This window comes from Lithobates pipiens, unplaced genomic scaffold, assembly GCF_037356315.1.
Source record: "Lithobates pipiens isolate NorthernLeopardFrog02 unplaced genomic scaffold, aLitPip1_a1.2 Scaffold_35, whole genome shotgun sequence".
NCBI classification, from domain to species: Eukaryota; Metazoa; Chordata; class Amphibia; order Anura; family Ranidae; genus Lithobates; species Lithobates pipiens.
This window is the reverse complement of record NW_027507811.1, coordinates 17,057,939-17,079,209: the sequence shown is the minus strand read 5'-3', so window position 1 is coordinate 17,079,209 and position 21,271 is coordinate 17,057,939. Positions and strand designations below refer to the sequence as shown.

Genomic DNA, 21,271 nt, shown 5'->3' with positions numbered 1-21,271 from the left:
CCTAAGACCAATGAAGAAGCCAATAACTTTTGCAAAGTATGTACTTTTTTTTTTTCCTTGACTGACTTTTAACTTGCCGCCTACGTTGTGCAGAAACAACGGAGGCGGCAGTCTTTATATTCACCCCAAGATGGCGATCTCACGAATTGCGAGTGGGACGCATAGACAGGAAATGAGGTGTTGTACGGACAGGAAGTAGTATTAAATGCAGGAAGTGAGGTAAGGAAAAAAAAAAAAAAAACAATCGTTTCCCAGTGAAGTAGCAGGAAGTAGAGCGGAGACATTGCTGGAACTGGCTGCAGAGGAGGTAATAAGATATTATATTATATTTACGTCAAATTACAACCCCTTCCCAACCTCTCCCCAGTGTGTCGGTCCTCTTCCTCCATATTTGTGATGCCTTTATCCATTGATTGTGTCCGTCCTCTTCCTCTATATACACGTGATGTATTTTTATCTCCAGAAAATGCTGCTATACACTTGTATATGATATACAACTACTGTACATCAAACTCAAACGCCCTCTATAAATACAGAAATACGACAAACTCAAATCCTCTATTGAGATTTCCCTCTGGGAAAATATACTGCACTTCACCTGGTAGGACATCCAGATCACGTTATTAAAATATCCTATACAGGTTCCCCCGACCCTCCTTCAAACTCCATTGACCACCACGACTCTGATCTTTCATGGTAGTCCACCTACCTATCTAAGCACTCCGTGGGTGTCACCTACAACTCTATCTCCTTCCCTCTTCTTCTTCTCCGTAGAGGTCCTCAAAGGCGTTTAGGTAATCCCTTAAAGCTCATCTCTTAAGGAAACCTCATATTATTATTATAATTATTATTATACAGAATTTTTAAAGTGCCAACAATTTACACAGCACTTTACAATACAAAAGGGAGACAATACAGTTACAATACAATAAAATACAAAGGGGTTAAGAGGGCCCTGCTCAAAAGGGCCTGCAATCAAGTGGTACAAATGGTTGTAACTGTGGGGGGTGACCTGTTGGAAGTGGTTGGAGTGGTGATAGGCTTTTGCCTGAAGGGATGAGTTTTCAGGAATCGGTTGAAAGCAAAGGAAGATGGACCCGCTACTCCAGGTGTGTATTATAACCCAATGGGAACCTACTAACGAGTGTCAGCCCCAGCCCGCTTCCGTAGGATAGCGGGCCGGGGCTGATAGAACTGCTGCACATCCTAAAGGTTAAAAATGCCTTTATTAAGATCACTGTGATGACACCAAGGACACCAGAAAACAGTCACATAGACACGTTTCACACATACATCTTGTGCTTAATTGTTAAGCATAAGATGTATGTGTGAAATAAATTTTTCTGGTGTCCTTGGTGTCATCACAGTGATCTTATTAAAGGTATTTAGATCCATTTGGATGTGCAGCCGTTCTTTTTATTCAATCTGTTGAATGCAGCCACGGTAGGAGATGGCCAGACAGATTGGGATAGTGAGTTCCAGAGGATGGAAGAGGCTCTGGAGGAATCCTGGAGACGAGCATGAGAAGAGAAAAGACAAGGGATCTTGAGAGCAGAAGGTTTTGAGAGGAGCGTAGAGGAAAGGTCCTGGAGACAAGCATGGGAAAAGACAAGGGAGCTTGAGCGTAGGAGGTACCGAGAGGAGCATAGAGGAGAAGTCCTGGAGACGAGCATGAGAAGAGAAAAGACAAGGGAGCTTGAGAGCAGGAGGTCTTGAGAGGAGCATAGAGGAGAAGTCCTGGAGACAAGCATGGGAAAAGATAAGGGAGCTTGAGAGCAGGAGGTCTTGAAAGGAGTGTAGAGGAGAAGTCCTAGAGATGAGCATGAGAAGAGAAAAGACAAGGGAGCTGGAGAGCAGGAGGTCTTGAGAGGAGTGTAGAGGAGAAGTCCTGGTGACAAGCATGAGAAGAGAAAAGACAAAGGAGCTTGAGAACAGGAGGTCTTGAGAGAAGCATAGAGGAGAAGTCCTGGAGATGAGCATGAGAAGAGAAAAGACAAGGGAGCTTGAGAGCAGGAGGTCTTGAGAGGAGTGTAGAGGAGAAGTACTAGTGATGAGCATGAAAAGAGAAAAGACAAGGGAGCTTGAGAGCAGGAGGTCTTGAGAGGAGCGTAGAGGAGAAGTCCTGAAGACAAGCATATAAAAAGACAAGGGAGCTTGAGCGTAGGAGGTACCGAGAGGAGCATAGAGGAGAAATCCTGGAGACGAGCATGAGAAGAGAAAAGACAAGGGAGCTTGAGAGCAGGAGGTCTTGAGAGGAGGGTAGAGGAGAAGTCCTGGAGACAAGCATGGGAAAAGACAAGGGAGCTTGAGAGGAGCGTAGAGGATGGTTTGGATGATGTTGTTAGTATTTTAAATTTAATTCGCTGGGCGATCGGAAGCCAGTGTAGGGATTGGTGGAGAGGGGTGGCAGACACTGAGCGGTTGGTAAGGTAGATGAGTCTGGCAGCAACATTTATGATAGACTGAAGAGGGGATAGCTTGTGGAGAAGTAGGCCTATGAGGAGGGAGTTGCAATAGTCGAGGCGAGAGATGGCAAGGGAGTGAATGAGTAGGTTGGTGGTTTCATAGTTAGTAGTTAGTAAGGTTGAATAAAGACACCAGTCCATCCAGTTCAACCTGAGTGAGTGTCTACAATTGTCCCTATCCCTGTACATTGCACACTCGCATTGGTCCCTACCCTCAGGGAGCCCACAATCCAAGGTCCCCATTCATATACTAGGGCCAATTTTGGACAGAAGCCAATTAACCTACCTGCATGTCTTTGGATTGTGGGAGGAAACCGGAGTACCTGGAGGAAACCCACACAGGCACAGGGAGAACATGCAAACTCCAGGCAGGTAGTGTTGTGGTTGGGATTCGAACCAGTGACCCTTCTTACTGCTAGGTAAGAGTGCTAACCACTACACCACTGTGCCGCCCATAAGTTAAAAAGGGGAACGTTTTTGAGATGGTACAGAGGTGAAGTCTACAAGCTTGGATTTGGGGCTGAAAAGACAGGTAAGAGTCTAGGACAGTGGTGGCAAACCTCGGCACTCCAGATGTTTTGGAACTACATTTCCCATGATGCTCAACTACACTGCAGAGTGCATGAGCATCATAGGAAATGTAGTTCCAAAACATCTGGGGTGCCAAGGTTCGCCATCACTGGTCTAGGATTACACCGAGTACCCTGGCCATATCTTCAGGAAAGCTTGTCTTTTCATGGAAGCCTATTCCACTTCCTATTTAACACAGCCTTTCTAAACATTTTCAACACAGAGGAACCTTTTGGAACCCCAGCTAAACATTACTACATTTACAACTCATGATACATCAGTGTGATGGTCATTGGGAAGAACGCTCCTTACACTTGTGGCTATTGAAAAGAATGACCCCCTTACAGATAGCTAAAAAAAAAAATCAATGGCGTTTTTGGGAATAGCTTGCTCATTGCTCAAGGAACCCTGAGTTGAGAAACCCTGATTTAAGGATTGAACCTTTACCTTCACCTTCTAACTCATCCTTACACAGGTACCACCCTTTGTATCACTTTCTCTTCCCTTTAGATTGTAAGTTATCCCGAGCAGGGTCCCCAGAACCCTCTTTATTTTATTTTTTTAAGTGCTGCACAAACTGTTTGTTAAATAAACCCTGTATAGTAATAATTGTATACCCCTTCAGATGCTGCGTAGACCCACATCATCTCTTTAGAACCCATTATTGTCCCTGGCTCCTTCAGCTGTTGCAGAACTACAAGTCCCATGAGGCATAGCAAGACTCTGACAGCCACAAGCATTACACACAGAGGCAGAGGCATGATGGGACTTGTAGTTTTGCAACAGCTGGAGGTCCACCAATTGCATATCCCATGTGTATTAGATGAGACACAGCAGTCTCTGTGATATTGATTTACCTGTTCCTACTGGGAAGATTTCCTGTCACATCCTGTTGTGTCCGACACCCATCACTTGGAAGTATGTTCCTAAATGGCATACTGGCAACCGAAAACCTAAACAGAGATTCTCAACTAGGATTCCATGGTAATTTTATTATTCATCTACAGAGAGGAGAGCCCTGTGTAGATCACATAACCACATCAACAAGGATGGACAAAAACCAAAGCCACATGACTGAGAGGATATTAGACCTCACCCTGAAGATCATCTACCTGCTGACCGGAGAGGTGAGGAGGATTCTGGGAGGTCACATGACATCACTCTTATCTCTATTAATAAAACACAGACCTGACCGGAGAGGTGAGGAGGATTCTGGGAGGTCACATGACATCACTCTCATCTCTATTAATAAAACACAGACCTGATCGGAGAGGTGAGGAGGATTCTGGGAGGTCACATGACATCACTCTCATCTCTATTAATAAAACACAGACCTGATCGGAGAGGTGAGGAGGATTCTGGGAGGTCACATGACATCACTCTTATCTCTATTAATAAAACACAGACCTGACCGGAGAGGTGAGGAGGATTCTGGGAGGTCACATGACATCACTCTTATCTCTATTAATAAAACACAGACCTGACTGGAGAGGTGAGGAGGATTCTGGGAGGTCACATGACATCACTCTCATCTCTATTAATAAACCACAGACCTGATCGGAGAGGTGAGGAGGATTCTGGGAGGTCACATGACATCACTCTTATCTCTATTAATAAAACAGACCTGACCGGAGAGGTGAGGAGGATTCTGGGAGGTCACATGACATCACTCTTATCTCTATTAATAAAACACAGACCTGACCGGAGAGGTGAGGAGGATTCTGGGAGGTCACATGACATCACTCTTATCTCTATTAATAAAACACAGACCTGACCGGAGAGGTGAGGAGGATTCTGGGAGGTCACATAACATCACTCTCATCTCTATTAATAAAACACAGATTTGCCTGGAGAGGTGAGGAGGATTCTGGGAGGTCATGCAACACCATTCTTATGTATTTACTTAAAGAGGAAGTAAACCCTGATGAGTTTACTTCCTCTTTGATTCCCTGCAAAGGTAAAGCATAATGGACTACTATGCATCGCATCGCATCGCATAGTAGTCCATTATGTGTCACTGACCTGACACAGGAGCCAGCGAAGTCACCGCTGTCCCCTGTAGTCCGGAGCATCCATCTTCTCGGTGGGTCTCGCTACTCCGCCGCAGCCATTCGACGAAGCCGCGATGACGTCACTCCCACGCATGCGCACGGGAGCCGCCACTCGTGGCATATCGCCGTTGACAGCGGTGCGCTCAGTGCACCGTAGACAGCGGTGCCTGTGTTTTGGCAAACATCTCCTAAACTGTATAGGTTTGGGAGATATTTCTTGGACCTACAGGTAAGCCTTAATCCAGGCTTACCTGTAGGTCAAAGTGGTTTGTAAGGGTAAGATAAAACTCAGATCTGACCACAGAGGTGAGGAGGATTCTGGATAGTCTGTAGTGATAATTTTTACTTTTTGTTCTTACACAGGATTATGAAGTAGTGAAGAAAACATCGAGTGAACCATTTACATCCAACAGTTATGTGAAAGGGGCATCACCAATCACAGTGCCTCCACCTCATTGCCTAAAAGAAAACTGTGGAAAGAAAGTTCTAGAAGTCATCAACAAGATGATTGAGGTGCTGACCGGAGAGGTGAGCGGTGGTGGGAATTCTGGGACATTATCCAGTAACAGACAAGGGATGTGTCTGGATGGTGACTGTATCATTGTGTGTGTCAGGTTCCTATAAGGTGTCAGGATGTCACTGTCTATTTCTCCATGGAGGAGTGGGAGTATTTAGAAGGACACAAGGATCTCTACAAGGACGTCATGATGGAGAATCAGCCGCCCCTCACATCACCGGGTAAGAGGAGACTTTATTGTAAAGGAGAGCCAATGGAAAAAGAGAGAGATGCCCCAGGGGACTGTATGGGTGGGGTTTATAAGTAAATTCGTAAACTATTCGTAAATATTGGGATGCGGTGGTGGTTCTTCGAAATTGCTGGTAAATTTCTTTACTTTTCTTATTGTAAAGGAGAGAGCAGTACGGAGGCTCCACCTAGATCCCCCATCATCTGATAAACACATAGAAACAATGTATTCAGTCAGTGTGTGTGTTTCCTACAGATGGATCCAGTAATGGGAACCCACCAGAGAGATGTCCCCGTCCTCTGTATTCCACACAGGAAGGTCACACCACCCTTCACCATCATCAGGTAGGTGGGACTGTGCATGCATTCTAAACCATGAGAAGACATTCTGTGAAATTCCTGGTTCCTTCCTTTGTGCAAATGGATTCTGCTATCCTTTGGGGCTTAGGGTGAAGAAATTAAAGACATTAAAGTTGAGGTTAAAGAGGAAGAAGAAGAGGTGTTGGTGAGTGGAGATCAGCAGTCTATGGAGGAGGGTTGTCCTCTGGATTCCCAGAATTCTACACAGGAAGATCAGAACTATACAGAGAATGGTAGATCAGGAGATCAGGTAGGTGGGACTGGGCACAAAGAACTAAAACATAATTCTATGAGAAGACATTCTTCTATGTAATCTCCTATAATTGGCAGCAGTGTTTCCAGATGTTATATTTTATCATCTCTGGAATTTAGAATGAAGAACGGAAAGACATCAAAGTTGAGGATAAAGAAGAAGAAGAGAGGTTGGTGAGTGGAGATCAGCAGTCTATGGAGGAGGGTGGTCCTCTGGATTCCCAGAATTCTACGCAGGAAGATCACCAATGTACAGAGAATGGTAGATCAGGAGATCAGCAGTCTATGGAGGAGGGGGAGATGATTATGAAAAGTAAACCGGTGGAATCTTCTCTACTTCTCAACACAAGTAAGTAATAAACACTAATTGCAGAAGCATTTCCTTTTTTTTTATTTGCTTATTTGCGTTTTAACCACTTCAATACCGGGGGGCACTTAAACACCTTCCTGCCCAGACCAATTTTGAGCTTTCAGTGCTGTTGCACTTTGAATGACAATTGCGCGGTCATGCTACACTGTACCCAAATGAAATTTTTATAATTTTTTCCCCACAAATAGAGCTTTATTTTGGTGGTATTTGATCACCTCTACGGTTTTTATTTTTTGCGCTACAAATAAAAAAATACCGAAAATTTTGAAAAAAAAAATGTTTTTTTTTGTTTCAGTTTCAAAACTTTGTAAATAAGTACGTTTTCTCCTTCACTGATGGGCACTGATGGGGCTACACTGATGGGCACTGATGAGCACCAATGTGGCACCAATGAAGTGGCACTGATAGGCGGCACTGATAGGCGGCACTGATGGGCGACACGGATGGGCGACACGGATGGGCGACACGGACGGACACTGATAGGTGGCACAAATTGGCACTGATAGCTGGCACAGATGGGCGGCACGGATGGGCGGCACGGATGGGCATGGATAGGCGGCACAGGTGGGCATGGATAGGCGGCACAGGTGGGCATGGATAGGCGGCACAGGTGGGCACTCATAGGCGGCACAGGTGGGCACTCATAGGCGGCACAGGTGGGCACTCAGGCGGCACAGGTGGGCACTCATAGGCAGCACAGGTGGGCACTCATAGGCGGCATCGGTGTTATAGTAATGGATGCCAATCAGTGCCAAACAATAATGCATGCCAATCAGTGATGCCCATTGTGGCCACTGATTGGCATCCATTATGGGCACTGATTGGCACCCATTGTGCTGACTGGCAACCTGGTGGTCTAGGGAGGATTATTGTTTTTTATTACCTTTTCCCTGGTGGTCTAGTGGTGTCCCTGGTGGTCCAGTGTGGGCATCCTCGGGGGGGCTGTGCTGATAATCGATCAGCACAGACCCCCCCTGTCAGAGGAGCAGCCGATCGGCTCTCCTCTACTCGCGTCTGACAGACGCGAGTGAGGGAAAGCCGATCACCGGCTCTTCCCATTTACACTGTGATCAGCCGTGATTGGACACGGCTGATCACATGGTAAAGAGTCTCCGTCGGAGACTCTTTACCGAGATCGTAGTGCCGGGTGTCAGACTGACACCCCGCAACAACGATCGCCGCGATGCGCGCCCCCGGGGGCGCGCAGCGGCTCATAATCCTAATCACGTCATATGACGTCCGGTTAGGATAATGAAACCACTTTGCCGCCGTCAATTTGTAATAGGGCGGGCGGCAAGTGGTTAAAATTAATTATTTACATAATTAAGAAAAAGACAAATGTTCTTGGAATTCAGCCCCAAAAAATTAAAATCTAAACCTGCTGTTTAGATGCGGATGGAGGAAGGAAATCTATATCAAGTTTGGCCCAATTTTCCAACAGGGATGAAATAATTCCACCCTGTTCCCGAAAAAGTTGTCAGACAATTTCACAGATCGACATTCTACCATTTTTATTTCCTACAAATATTAGTGGCTGAAGAAACCCTCAATAATATAATACGTTTTTGTTTTTGGGTTTAACAGCTCCCCGCCCCGGCCTACAGCAGAATGGCGGTTGGGAAGTGGTTCAGTTATCCTGACTGGGCGTCATATGACGTGAAACAGGATAACAAGCCAGCGTGGGCGCTCAGGGGGCGTGCGGGCAATCGGTGCTGTGGTGTGTCAGTCTGACCCACTGCCTCTCCGATCTTGGTAAAGAGCCTCTGATGGAGGCTCTTTACCACGTGATCGGCTGTGACCAATCACAGCTGATCACAGTGTGAACCAGGAAGTGCTGGTAATCAGCTTTCCTCGGTTTGCGCTGACAGAGCCTATTGGCGGCTCTCCTGTCAAAGGGGTGTGCACTGATAATCAGCACATTGATTAACAGTGCAGCTTCCATCAGAGGTGCCCACCACAATGCCAATCAGTGCCCAGCAGCTGCCAGTCAGTGCCCACCCAAATCGCCAATCAGTGCCAATCAGGCCCTTCACAGATGCCCATCAGTAATGCCTGTCACTACCTTCTCATCAGTGCTGCTTATCAATGTCATCTATTAGTGTCCATCGGTGTAGCCTATCATTTTCGGAATGATTCGATTTCGGATCGATCTAAAAAAGTATCGACCGATTCAAATTCTGAAGCCAATTTATTTTTATTTTTACACTGTCCCTTTTATTTATTTTTTAGCACTTTTATTCCTATTACAAGGAATGTAAACATCCCTTATAATAGAAATAAGCATGACAGGTCTTATTTATTGAGAGATCTGGGGTCAAAAAGACGCCTGGTTTCTCATTTACCGTTCAAAGCAGAAGAAACAAAAACATTTTTTATTTCTTTAAGCCCAAGAACCAGAAGTGACGTCGGAGGTCGATCCGGTCCTCCAAGGGCATAGAGCCAAGTGGGGGCTATCTTGCCCTCACACGGCTTCCTGACTAGACATTGGCTGCATCGGATCAGTTCTGGGCTTACCGACGGCTCCAGTAAGCTCAGAAATTACGATAAGTGGGTTTAGAGCATCTCTGCTGCCATCTATAACAGTGATTCCGTGGCAAATCCACCACCAGGATCACTATTATCTGAAAGCCGGCCACCTAAGGGAAAAAAATTATACCGGGTTATAGCTGTTGCCATAATCCCGGTATTTAACGTCAAAATCATGACGTACACTCCTATATCTAGTATTTTGACCAGCTCTGCTCTAGGTCCATCTCCATTCTTCAGTAGGTTGTCACGCTTCCAAGAATTGAGGCGGAGGAAGGTCCATCTCCATTCTTCAGTAGGTTGTCACGCTTCCAAGAATTGAGGCGGAGGAAGGTCCATCTCCATTCTTCAGTAGGTTGTCACGCTTCCAAGAATTGAGGCGGAGGAAGGTCCATCTTCATTCTTCAGTAGGTTGTCACGCTTCCAAGAATTGGGGTGAAGGAAGTTTAATTTCCATTCTTCAGTAGGTTGTCACGCTTCCAAGAATTGAGGTGGAGGAAGGTCCATCTTCATTCTTCAGTATGTTGTCACGCTCCCAAGAATTGAGGCGGAGGACGGTCCATCTCCATTCTTCAGTATGTTGTCACGCTCCCAAGAATTGAGGTGGAGGAAGGTCCATCTCCATTCTTCAGTATGTTGTCACGCTTCCAAGAATTGGGGTGAAGGAAGTTTCATTTCCATTCTTCAGTAGGTTGTCACGATTCCAAGAATTGAGGTGGAGGAAGGTTCATCTCCATTCTTTAGTATGTTGTCACGCTCCCAAGAATTGAGGTGGAGGAAGGTCCATCTCCATTCTTCAGTAGGTTGTCACGCTCCCAAGAATTGAGGTGGAGGAAGGTCCATCTCCATTCTTCAGTATGTTGTCACGCTTCCAAGAATTTTGGTGGAGGAAGGTCCATCTCCATTCTTCAGTAGGTTGTCACGCTTCCAAGAATTGGGGTTAAGGAAGTTTCATTTCCATTCTTCAGTAGGTTGTCACACTTCCAAGAATCGAGGTGGAGGAAGGTCCATTTTCATTCTTCAGTAGACTGTCACGCTTCCAAGAAATGAGGTGGAGGAAGGTCCATCTTCATTCTTCAGTATATTGTCATGCTTCCGAGAATTGAGGTGGAGGAAGGTCCATCTTCATTCTTCAGTAGGTTGTCACGCTTCCAAGAATTGAGGTGGAGGAAGGTTCATCTCCATTCGTCAGTATGTTGTCACGATTCCAAGAATTGGGGTTGAGGAAGGTTCATCTCCATTCTTCGGTAGGCTGTCGCGCTTCCAAGAATTGAGGCGGAGGACGGTCCATCTCCATTCTTCAGTATGTTGTCACGCTCCCAAGAATTGAGGCGGAGGAAGTTCCATCTCCATTCTTCAGTAGGTTGTCACACTTCCAAGAATTGAGGTGGAGGAAGGTCCATCTCCATTCTTCAGTATGTTGTCACGCTTCCAAGAATTGGGGTTAAGGAAGTTTCATTTCCATTCTTCAGTAGGTTGTCACGCTTCCAAGAATTGGGGTGGAGGAAGGTCCATCTCCATTCTTCAGTAGGTTGTCACGCTCCCAAGAATTGAGGTGGAGGAAGGTCCATCTCCATTCTTCAGTAGGTTGTCACGCTCCCAAGAATTGAAGTGGAGGAATGTCCATCTCCATTCTTCAGTAGGTTGTCACACTTCCAAGAATTGAGGTGGAGGAAGGTCCATCTTCATTCTTCAGCAGGTTGTAACGCTTCCAAGAATTTAGGTGGAGGAAGGTCCATCTCCATTCTTCATTATGTTGTCACGCTTCCAAGAATTGAGGTGGAGGAAGGTTCATCTCCATTCTTTAGTATGTTGTCACGCTTCCAAGAATTGAGGTGGAGGAAGGTCCATCTCCATTCTTCAGTAGGTTGTCACGCTTCCAAGAATTGGGGTGGAGGAAGGTCCATCTCCATTCTTCAGTAGGTTGTCACGCTCCCAAGAATTGAGGTGGAGGAATGTCCATCTCCATTCTTCAGTAGGTTGTCACACTTCCAAGAATTGAGGTGGAGGAAGGTCCATCTCCATTCTTCAGTAGGTTGTCACGCTCCCAAGAATTGAGGTGGAGGAATGTCCATCTCCATTCTTCAGTAGGTTGTCACACTTCCAAGAATTGAGGTGGAGGAAAGTCCATCTCCATTCTTCAGTAGGTTGTCACACTTCCAAGAATTGAGGTGGAGGAAGTTTCATTTCCATTCTTCAGTAGGTTGTCACGCTTCCAAGAATTGGGGTGGAGGAAGGTCCTTCTCCATTCTTCAGTAGGTTGTCACGCTCCCAAGAATTGAGGTGGAGGAAGGTCCATCTCCATTCTTCAGTAGGTTGTCACACTTCCAAGAATTGAGGTGGAGGAAGGTCCATCTCCATTCTTCAGTAGGTTGTCACGCTCCCAAGAATTGAGGTGGAGGAAGGTCCATCTCCATTCTTCAGTAGGTTGTCACGCTTCCAAGAATTGAGGTGGAGGAAGGTCCATCTCTATTCTCACAGTAACAATGCCATCCATGTGCAAACACTATTACAATGTGATTTTTCTGCTTTGATTGCACCCAGTTCCATGCCGGAGCTCTGAGAAACCGTTGAATGCTCTACCAACATAATGTATGAGACGTCTGACACTTATTTCAAACTTGGTTTCCCGCAGATGGACTCTATCTATGGAACTCTACTGAGGGACATCTCGTTATATCTCAAAGTTCTCATGTAGACGATAATGGAATTGTACAATATTTTGTAGGAGTAAATCCCATTGCTCAAAGCATCCATCACAGACCTTCCCATCTAGACAGATCAATGCATCCCTCGAATCGTGAGGAACCTCCACATAAATCGAATGTTGATAGTCAAGCTGTCCATCTCAGATCTCCCAGTGTGCCTACACCGACAGATCCATCCAATCCCAAGGAATGGTCTTCAAGCCCTCAAGGTGTTCACGCAGGAGTGGACTCATTAGTGTGCTCGGTGTGTAGGAAATCTTTCACTGAAAGCAAAGACCTTCTCGCCCACCAGAAAAGTCACACGAGTGCGCGTCCTCACGCCTGCCCCGAGTGCGGGAAATGCTTCCTTCACAGAGGAGACCTTCTTCGACACCAGAAACTTCACACGGGCGATCGTCCATATTCATGTTCTGAGTGTGGGAAATGTTTTACTGAGAAAAAAGTGCTCCTCACGCACCAGAAAAGTCACACAGGGGAGCGTCCTTTTTCATGTTCAGAGTGCGGGAAATGTTTCATTCTGAAAAACGCACTGGTTAGACACCAGAGAATTCACACGGGTGAGCGTCCGTTCTCATGTTCATTTTGTGGGAAATCTTTCATTCAAAGAGGAGACCTTCTCAAACACCAGAGAATTCACACTGGGGAGCGTCCTTATTCTTGTCCAGAGTGCGGGAAAGCTTTCATTGAAAAAGGAAAACTTGTTATACACCAGAGAAGGCACAGGGGGGAGCGTCCGTTCTCATGTTCAGAGTGTGGGAAATGTTATACCGAGAAAGCAAAACTTCTCGCACATCAGAGAATTCACACGGGCGATAGTCCTCATTTATGTTCAGAGTGCGGGAAATGTTTTATTCAGAAATCAGACCTTCTTAAACACCAGAGAATTCACACTGGCGAGCGCCCTTTCTTATGTTCAGAGTGCGGGAAGTGCTTTACTGAGAAAGGCGCACTTCTTACGCACCAAAGAATTCACACGGGTGAGCGCCCTTTCTCATGTCCAGAGTGCGGTAAATGTTTCCGTCACAAGAAACCACTTATTACGCACCAGAGAATTCACACCGGTGAGCAGCCTTTTTCATGTTCAGAGTGCGGGAAATGTTTCACTGAGAAAAAAACACTTCTCGCACACCAGAAAAGGCACAGCGGTAAGAGTCCCTTCTCATGTTCAGAGTGCGGGAATAGTTACAGGGAGAAGGCAAAACTGCTTGCACACCAGAAAATTCACACGGGTGAGAGTCCTCATTTATGTTCAGAGTGCGGGAGACGTTTCACTCAGAAATCAGACCTTCTTAAACACCAGAGAATTCACACGGGCGAGCGCCCTTTCTTATGTTCAGAGTGCGGGAAATGTTTTATTCGCAAGGAAGCACTTACTTCGCACCAGAAAATTCACACCCGTGATCATCCTTTTTCATGTTCAGAGTGCGGGAAATGTTTCACTGAGGAAAGAGATCTTATTACACACCGGAGCACTCATACCACTGAGGGTCAGATTTCCTCCTAGTGAAAAATTCTTAGTATAACCACATGAAGATACACAGTATCTCACAAAAGTAAGTACACCCCTCGCATTTTTGTAAATATTTTTCTTCTATCTTTTCATGTGCCAACTCTGAAGAAATGACACTTTGCTACAATGTAAAGTAGTGAGTGTACAGCTTGTATAACAGTGTAAATAACACAACACACAGCCATTAATGTATAAACCGCTGGCAGCAAAAGTGAGTACACCCCTAAGTGAAAATGTCCACATTGGGCCCAATTAGCCATTTTCCCTCCCCGGTGTCATGTGACTCATTAATATTCCAAGGTCTCAGGTGTGAATGGGGAGCAGGTGTGTTAAATTTGGTGTTATCGCTCTCACTCTCTTACTGGTCACTGGAAGTTCAATATGGTACCTCATGGCAAATAACTGAGGATCTGAAAAAAAAGAATGGTTGCTCTACATAAAGATGGCCTAGGCTATAAGAAGATTGCCAAGACCCTGAAACTGAGCTGCAGCACGGTGGCCAAGACCATACAGCGGTATAACAGGACAGGTTCCACTCAGAACAGGCCTCGCCATGGTCCACCAAAGAAGTTGAGGTCACGTGCTCAGCGTCATATCCAGAGGATGTCTTTGGGAAATAGATGTATGAGTGCTGTCAGCATTGCTGCAGAGGTTGTAGGGTGGGGGGGGGTCAGCCTGTCAGTGATCAGACCATACGCCACACACTGCATCTAATTAGTCTGCATGGCTGTTGTCCCAGAAGGAAGCCACTTCTAAAGATGAAGCACAAGAAAGACCACAAACAGTTTGCTGAAGACAATCAGACTAAGGAGATGGATTACTGGAACCATGTCCTGTGGTCTGATGAGACCAAGATAAACGTATTTGGTGTCAGATGGTGTCAGGCGTGTGTGGGGGCAACCAGGTGAGGAGGACAAAGGCAAGTGTGTCTTGTCTACAGTCAAGCATGGTGGTGGGAGTGTCATGGTCTGGGGCTGCATGAGTGCTGCCGGCACTGGGGAGCTACAGATCATTGAGGGAACCATGAATGCCAACATGTACTGTGACATACTGAAGCAGAGCATGATCTCCTCCCTTCAGAGACTGGGCCATAGGGCAGTATTCCAACATGATAACCACCCCAAACACACCTCCAAGATGACCACTGCCTTACTAAAGAAGCTGAGGGTAAATGTGATGGACTGGCCAAGCATGTCTCCAGACCTAAACCCTATTGAGCATCTGTGGGGCATCCTCAAATGGAAGGTGGAGGAGCGCAAGGTCTCCAACATCCACCAGCTCTGTGATGTCATCATGGAGGAGGGGAAGAGGACTCCAGTGGTGACCTGTGAAGCTCTGGTGAACTCCATACCCAAGAGGGTTAAGGCAGTGCTGGAAAATAAAGGCGGCCACACAAAATATTGACACTTTGGGCCCAATTTGGACATTTTCACTTAGGGGTGTACTAACTTTTGTTGCCAGCGGTTTAGACATTAATGGCTGTGTGTTGAGTTATTTTGAGGGGACGGCAAATTTACACTGTTATACAAGCTGTACACTCACTACTTTGTAGCAAAGTGTCGTTTCTTCAGTGTTGTCACATGAAAAGATATGAGAAGAAAATATTTACAAAAATGTGAGGGGTGTACTTACTTTGGTGAGATACTGTATTGAAAAACTGTATGGAGGCATTTAAAGTGTATATTTGAAAAAATAAATAAAAAATATGTATTTATTCTGTCTATTTCTCCAGTGAATGCGCATTTCTTCATGTTTTTTAGTCATTAACCACTTCAGCTCCGGAAGGTTTTACCCTCACCCTCTCCCCCCCAATACGGCACTGCGTTACTTTAACTGACAATTGGGCGGTCGTGCGACACGACACTGTACCCAAATAAAATTGATGTCTTTTTTTCCCCCCAGAAATAAAGCTTTTTTTTTTTGTTGGTGGTATTTGATCACCGCTGCGGTTTTTATTTTTTGCGCCTTAAAAAATAAAAAAAATGGACAATTTTGAAAAAAAAAAAAAAACAATATTTTTTTACATTCTGCTATAAAACACATCCAATAAATTTTTTAAAAAAAATCTAATTTCTTCATCAATTTAGGCCAATATGTATTCTGTTAAATATTTTTGGTAAAAAAAAAAAAATCCAATAAGCGTATTTTGTTTGGTTTGCATCTACAAATTATGGGATACATTTATGGATTTTTTTTATTTTATTTTTTTTACTAGTAATTGCAGCGATCAGCATCTTATAGCTGGGATGCAATATTGCAGACAAATCAGACACTAACTGACACTGTTTTGGGAAGCAGCGCCCCTAGAGCAGTGTTTCTCAAATCCAGTCCTCAGGCCCCCCCAACAGGTCATGTTTTTAGGTTTTCCATTATTTTTCACAGGTGATTTGATCAGTTTCACTGCCTTAGCAATTACCACAGCTGTTTCATCTGAGGGAAATCCTGAAAACATGACCTGTTGGGGGGGCCTGAGGACTGGATTTGAGAAACACTGCCCTAGAGTAATCAGTGCTAAAGAAAAAAATATGCACTGTCACTGTACTAATGACACTGGTTGGGAAGGAGTTAACATCAGGGGGCAAGCAAAGGGGTTAAAATGGAAGCAAAGCTGGTTTGTCAACAAATGGCTGACAGGCAGGCTATTTAGGACAGAAGAGACCCTATTGAGACCCTACATGACAGCTGACAGGCAGAAGGATGCACTTCTGTCATAAATGCATCCTCCTGCCTGTCAGCTGTCATGTTCGTCGAGCCGCTCAGCTCAGCAAACATTTACGACCCCCGATCTGTCCCGCGGTAAATGTGGTTCCTGTGTGACTTCGCGGCTCAGCGAACATTTACGGTCCCCGATCCGTGCCGCAGTAAATGCGACTTCCGTGCGCATGCGTGGGAGTCGCATGCTCATAGTCAGGCCTATCAAAAGGTCGAAGGCACGGGACCCAGAAGAAAAAAAAAAGACCGGGTGGAGATGGAAAGCGCTGGGGAACAGCCGGATCGATCCCAGCGTTGCGCTGAAGGACACCATAGGACAGGTAAGTCATACAAGCACATTATGCCATAACCTACCTGGGGGAGCTTAAAACAAATTTTTTTATAGCGGGTTTTACTTCCTTTATAACTGTGTGCCTAAACTGTGTTTGTGGGGGGGGGGGTGCTTTTACTAGGGGAAGACACGGTTCCTTGTCTCGGCTTTGCAGGAACGCAGGATCCATGCCTTCCCTACTGACGGAATGGGGACCTGCCTTGTTTACATAGGCAGCTTGCCGTTCCGCCTCTAGAGAATGATCAGAGGGTGTCGGCAGACATCGAGTCTGCGGTACCTCGCTGATCGGCTACCGCTGTGCATAATCACAGCAGGAGTGAGCTGCCGGTATGTATTCGCTTCCCCTACCCGGAAGTGCAGGATCACGTGTGTACATATAATATATATATATATGTGATCCTGCACATAGCAGCCGCCCTGTAGCAGTAAAACCGATATACGGCGGTCGTGAAGTGGATAAAATGTTGGTAATACAGAAAGATACTGGTTCACCTGCCAGACACCCAGCAAGCTTAAAACTTCCAATAGTGAGCTTTTTCTTTTAAGCCCGTGGTGTGCGAACACGCTCCAAAAGCTTCACCCGGTGCCCAATGAAAGTGCACACCAAAAAGCGAACACAACAAAAATGCACATATGGTCCTCCAAAATAGAAGGACCTCGCCCTGATCCCCCCGGGGGCGTTAGGCTCCAGACGGCGGCGGAATGGGGTGCTTTCACAACGAAGCCGGACCAACCATTGCACTGGCTGGGGCTCCCTCCGAAGGGCGACCCCCCAATGAGAAAGAGCGAACTAAGCCAGAAGGCCACGTTCACCCACTCCCAGGACTTTCAGGGCAGCCCACGAGGACCTACACCCTACTCATCAAACGTGAAACAAAGCGTACATAACCAACAACCAAAAAAAAAATACATAAAGGTGGGGAAAAGGGAAGTGGAGAAAGTGTAATATTGTGCCGTTGTAAAAAAAAAAAAAGAAGAAGAAGAAAATGCCCGGCCTTCCAGCCAGGCTTAGAAATTCCTCTGCTCCCAGCCAAAAGGTCCGGCCCAAGAGGCAGGTGCGGAAAAATATGTGGTGGTGCAAGTGACCTTGGTGCCGTAACACAAAGTGACCCTCTCTCACAGTGAGATTACGGGCACATCCGCCAGTGGCGTTTTTTGGGACCCGGCCTTCCGCCAGACCCCGTGCCTCTCCATCCTCACCAGGGGTACCCTTCCGGCTTTCTCGGGGGATCCTAATGCTGGCCCCCAAGTTCATTAGGATGCTCCGGACTCAGCTCGAACCAATACTAACCTTCTAGGTACCATTACACCAGAGGATTTGCATAGCCAACCCCCCAACCGTCCTCATAGTTGGGTCACATAAGGGGTTCTGGTAGGGACACAAGTGTAGGAGGACTCCAATGAGGGACACAAGTGTGCAGGGGGGCTCTGGGGAAGACATAAGTGTGCTGGGGGGCTCAGGTGATGACATATGTGTGCAGCAGGGCTCTGGTGAGGGCATATGTGTGCAGGGGGGCTCTGGTGAGGATATAAGTGTTCAGGGGGGCTCTGGTGAGGACATAAGTGTTCAGGGGAGCTCTGGTGAGGGCATATGTGTGCAGGGGGGCTCTGGTGAGGACATAAGTGTTCAGGGGGGCTCTGGTGTGGACATATGTGTGCAGGGGGGCTCTGGTGAGGGCATATGTGTGCAGGGGGACTCTGGTGAGGACATAAGTGTTCAGGGGGGCTCTGGTGCGGACATATGTGTGCAGGGGGGCTCTGGTGAGGGCATATGTGTGCAGGGGGGCTCTGGTGAGGACATAAGTGTGCAGGGGGGCCCTGGTGAGGACATGTGTGCAGGGGGGCTCTGGTGAGGGCATATCTGTGCAGGGGGGCTCTGGTGAGGACATAAGTGTTCAGGGGGGCTCTGGTGAGCTCATATGTGTGCAGGGGGGCTCTGGTGAGGACATATGCGTGCAGGGGGGCTCTGGTGAGGACATATGTGTGCAGGGGGGCTCTGGTGAGGCTATATGTGTGCATGGTGGCTCTGGTGAGGATATATGTGTGCAGGGGGGCTCTGGTGAGGCTATATGTGTGCATGGTGGCTCTGGTGAGGATATATGTGTGCAGGGGGGCTCTGGTGAAGACATATGTGTGCATGGTGGCTTTGGTGAGGACAGAAGTGTGCAGGGGGGCCATGATGGTGACACAAGTGTGAAGGGGGACCCCTGGTCTAGGGTGACAATTCTTATCCTCCATAGATTCAATACAGTGTAGTGAATGATGGTTATAGGTCTCCTAGGATTCATTTACAGTACTATGGTCCTTTAAAAAAAAAGTGCTGCCTTGGTCGCATATTTCACACAGACTGAAACATAGAACCAAACTGTTCTTATACATGGAAAAAAATGACAATATCTGGAGAAGACAATCAGAACATGTATATGAATCCAGTCAATATATAGAGAAAATTACCTTTAATGAAGAAAAGAAGAGGAGAGCGGTCACAGAATGCCGCAAGGATGGTGGAGTAGAGCTGTCGGAGAATGTAGTGTGGATGGTGGAGGAGATCTGTCAGAGAATGTAGTGTGGATGGTGGAGGAGAGCTGTCGGAGAATGTAGTGTGGATGGTGGAGGAGAGCTGTTGGAGAATGTAGTGTGGATGGTGGAGGAGATCTGTCGGAGAATGTAGTGTGGATGGTGGAGGAGAGCTGTCGGAGAATGTAGTGTGGATGGTGGAGGAGAGCTGTTGGAGAATGTAGTGTGGATGGTGGAGGAGAGCTGTCGGAGAATGTAGTGTGGATGGTGGAGGAGAGCTGTCGGAGAATGTAGTGTGGATGGTGGAGGAGAGCTGTCGGAGAATGTAGTGTGGATGGTGGAGGAGAGCTGTGGGAGAATGTAGTGTGGATGGTGGAGGAGATCTGTCGGAGAATGTAGTGTGGATGGTGGAGGAGATCTGTCTGAGAATGTAGTGTGGATGGTGGAGGAGATCTGTCGGAGAATGTAGTGTGGATGGTGGAGGAGATCTGTCTGAGAATGTAGTGTGGATGGTGGAGGAGATCTGTCGGAGAATGTAGTGTGGATGGTGGAGGAGAGCTGTCGGAGAATGTAGTGTGGATGGTGGAGGAGATCTGTCGGAGAATGTAGTGTGGATGGTGGAGGAGATCTGTCGGAGAATGTAGTGTGGATGGTGGAGGAGAGCTGTCGGAGAATGTTGTGTGGATGGTGGAGGAGATCTGTCGGAGAATGTAGTGTGGATGGTGGAGGAGATCTGTCGGAGAATGTAGTGTGGATGGTGGAGGAGAGCTGTCGGAGAATGTAGTGTGGATGGTGGAGGAGATCTGTTGGAGAATGTAGTGTGGATGGTGGAGGAGAGCTGTCGGAGAATGTAGTGTGGATGGTGGAGGAGATCTGTCGGAGAATGTAGTGTGGATGGTGGAGGAGATCTGTCGGAGAATGTAGTGTGGATGGTGGAGGAGATCTGTCGGAGAATGTAGTGTGGATGGTGGGAGGAGAGCTGTCGGAGAATGTTGTGTGGATGGTGGAGGAGATCTGTCGGAGAATGTAGTGTGGATGGTGGAGGAGATCTGTCGGAGAATGTAGTGTGGATGGTGGAGGAGAGCTGTCGGAGAATGTAGTGTGGATGGTGGAGGAGAGCTGTCGGAGAATGTAGTGTGGATGGTGGAGGAGATCTGTCGGAGAATGTAGTGTGGATGGTGGAGGAGATCTGTCGGAGAATGTAGTGTGGATGGTGGAGGAGATCTGTCGGAGAATGTAGTGTGGATGGTGGAGGAGATCTGCTGGAGAATGTAGTGTGGATGGTGGGAGGAGATCTGTCGGAGAATGTAGTGTGGATGGTGGGAGGAGATCTGTCGGAGAATGTAGTGTGGATGGTGGAGGAGAGCTGTCGGAGAATGTTGTGTGGATGGTGGAGGAGATCTGTCGGAGAATGTAGTGTGGATGGTGGAGGAGATCTGTCGGAGAATGTAGTGTGGATGGTGGGAGGAGAGCTGTCGGAGAATGTTGTGTGGATGGTGGAGGAGATCTGTCGGAGAATGTAGTGTGGATGGTGGAGGAGAGCTGTCGGAGAATGTAGTGTGGATGGTGGAGGAGAGCTGTCGGAGAATGTAGTGTGGATGGTGGAGGAGAGCTGTCGGAGAATGTAGTGTGGATGGTGGAGGAGAGCTGTGGGAGAATGTAGTGTGGATGGTGGAGGAGATCTGTCGGAGAATGTAGTGTGGATGGTGGAGGAGATCTGTCTGAGAATGTAGTGTGGATGGTGGAGGAGATCTGTCGGAGAATGTAGTGTGGATGGTGGAGGAGATCTGTCTGAGAATGTAGTGTGGATGGTGGAGGAGATCTGTCGGAGAATGTAGTGTGGATGGTGGAGGAGAGCTGTCGGAGAATGTAGTGTGGATGGTGGAGGAGATCTGTCGGAGAATGTAGTGTGGATGGTGGAGGAGATCTGTCGGAGAATGTAGTGTGGATGATGGAGGAGAGCTGTCAGAGAATGTAGTGTGGATGGTGGAGGAGAGCTGTCGGAGAATGTAGTGTGGATGGTGGAGGAGATCTGTCGGAGAATGTAGTGTGGATGGTGGAGGAGATCTGTCGGAGAATGTAGTGTGGATGGTGGAGGAGAGCTGTCGGAGAATGTAGTGTGGATGGTGGAGGAGATCTGTCGGAGAATGTAGT

The 21,271-nt window shown here is 47.0% G+C and overlaps 1 protein-coding gene across 1 annotated transcript in view; it reads left to right on the top strand.

The window, feature by feature from the left end:
- Nucleotides 1–252: 252 nt before the first annotated feature.
- LOC143955396 (uncharacterized) overlaps nucleotides 253–21,271 on the top strand; it is a 98,774-nt gene continuing 77,755 nt past the window's right edge. The window contains exons 1-8 of the mRNA XM_077465452.1: nucleotides 253–307; nucleotides 4,043–4,162; nucleotides 5,450–5,614; nucleotides 5,701–5,824; nucleotides 6,088–6,176; nucleotides 6,280–6,441; nucleotides 6,564–6,792; nucleotides 11,975–13,550. Of these exons, the coding sequence (XP_077321578.1) occupies nucleotides 4,085–4,162; nucleotides 5,450–5,614; nucleotides 5,701–5,824; nucleotides 6,088–6,176; nucleotides 6,280–6,441; nucleotides 6,564–6,792; nucleotides 11,975–13,550 (2,423 nt within the window). The 5' untranslated portion in view covers nucleotides 253–307; nucleotides 4,043–4,084. The remainder of the gene's footprint in view (nucleotides 308–4,042; nucleotides 4,163–5,449; nucleotides 5,615–5,700; nucleotides 5,825–6,087; nucleotides 6,177–6,279; nucleotides 6,442–6,563; nucleotides 6,793–11,974; nucleotides 13,551–21,271) is intronic.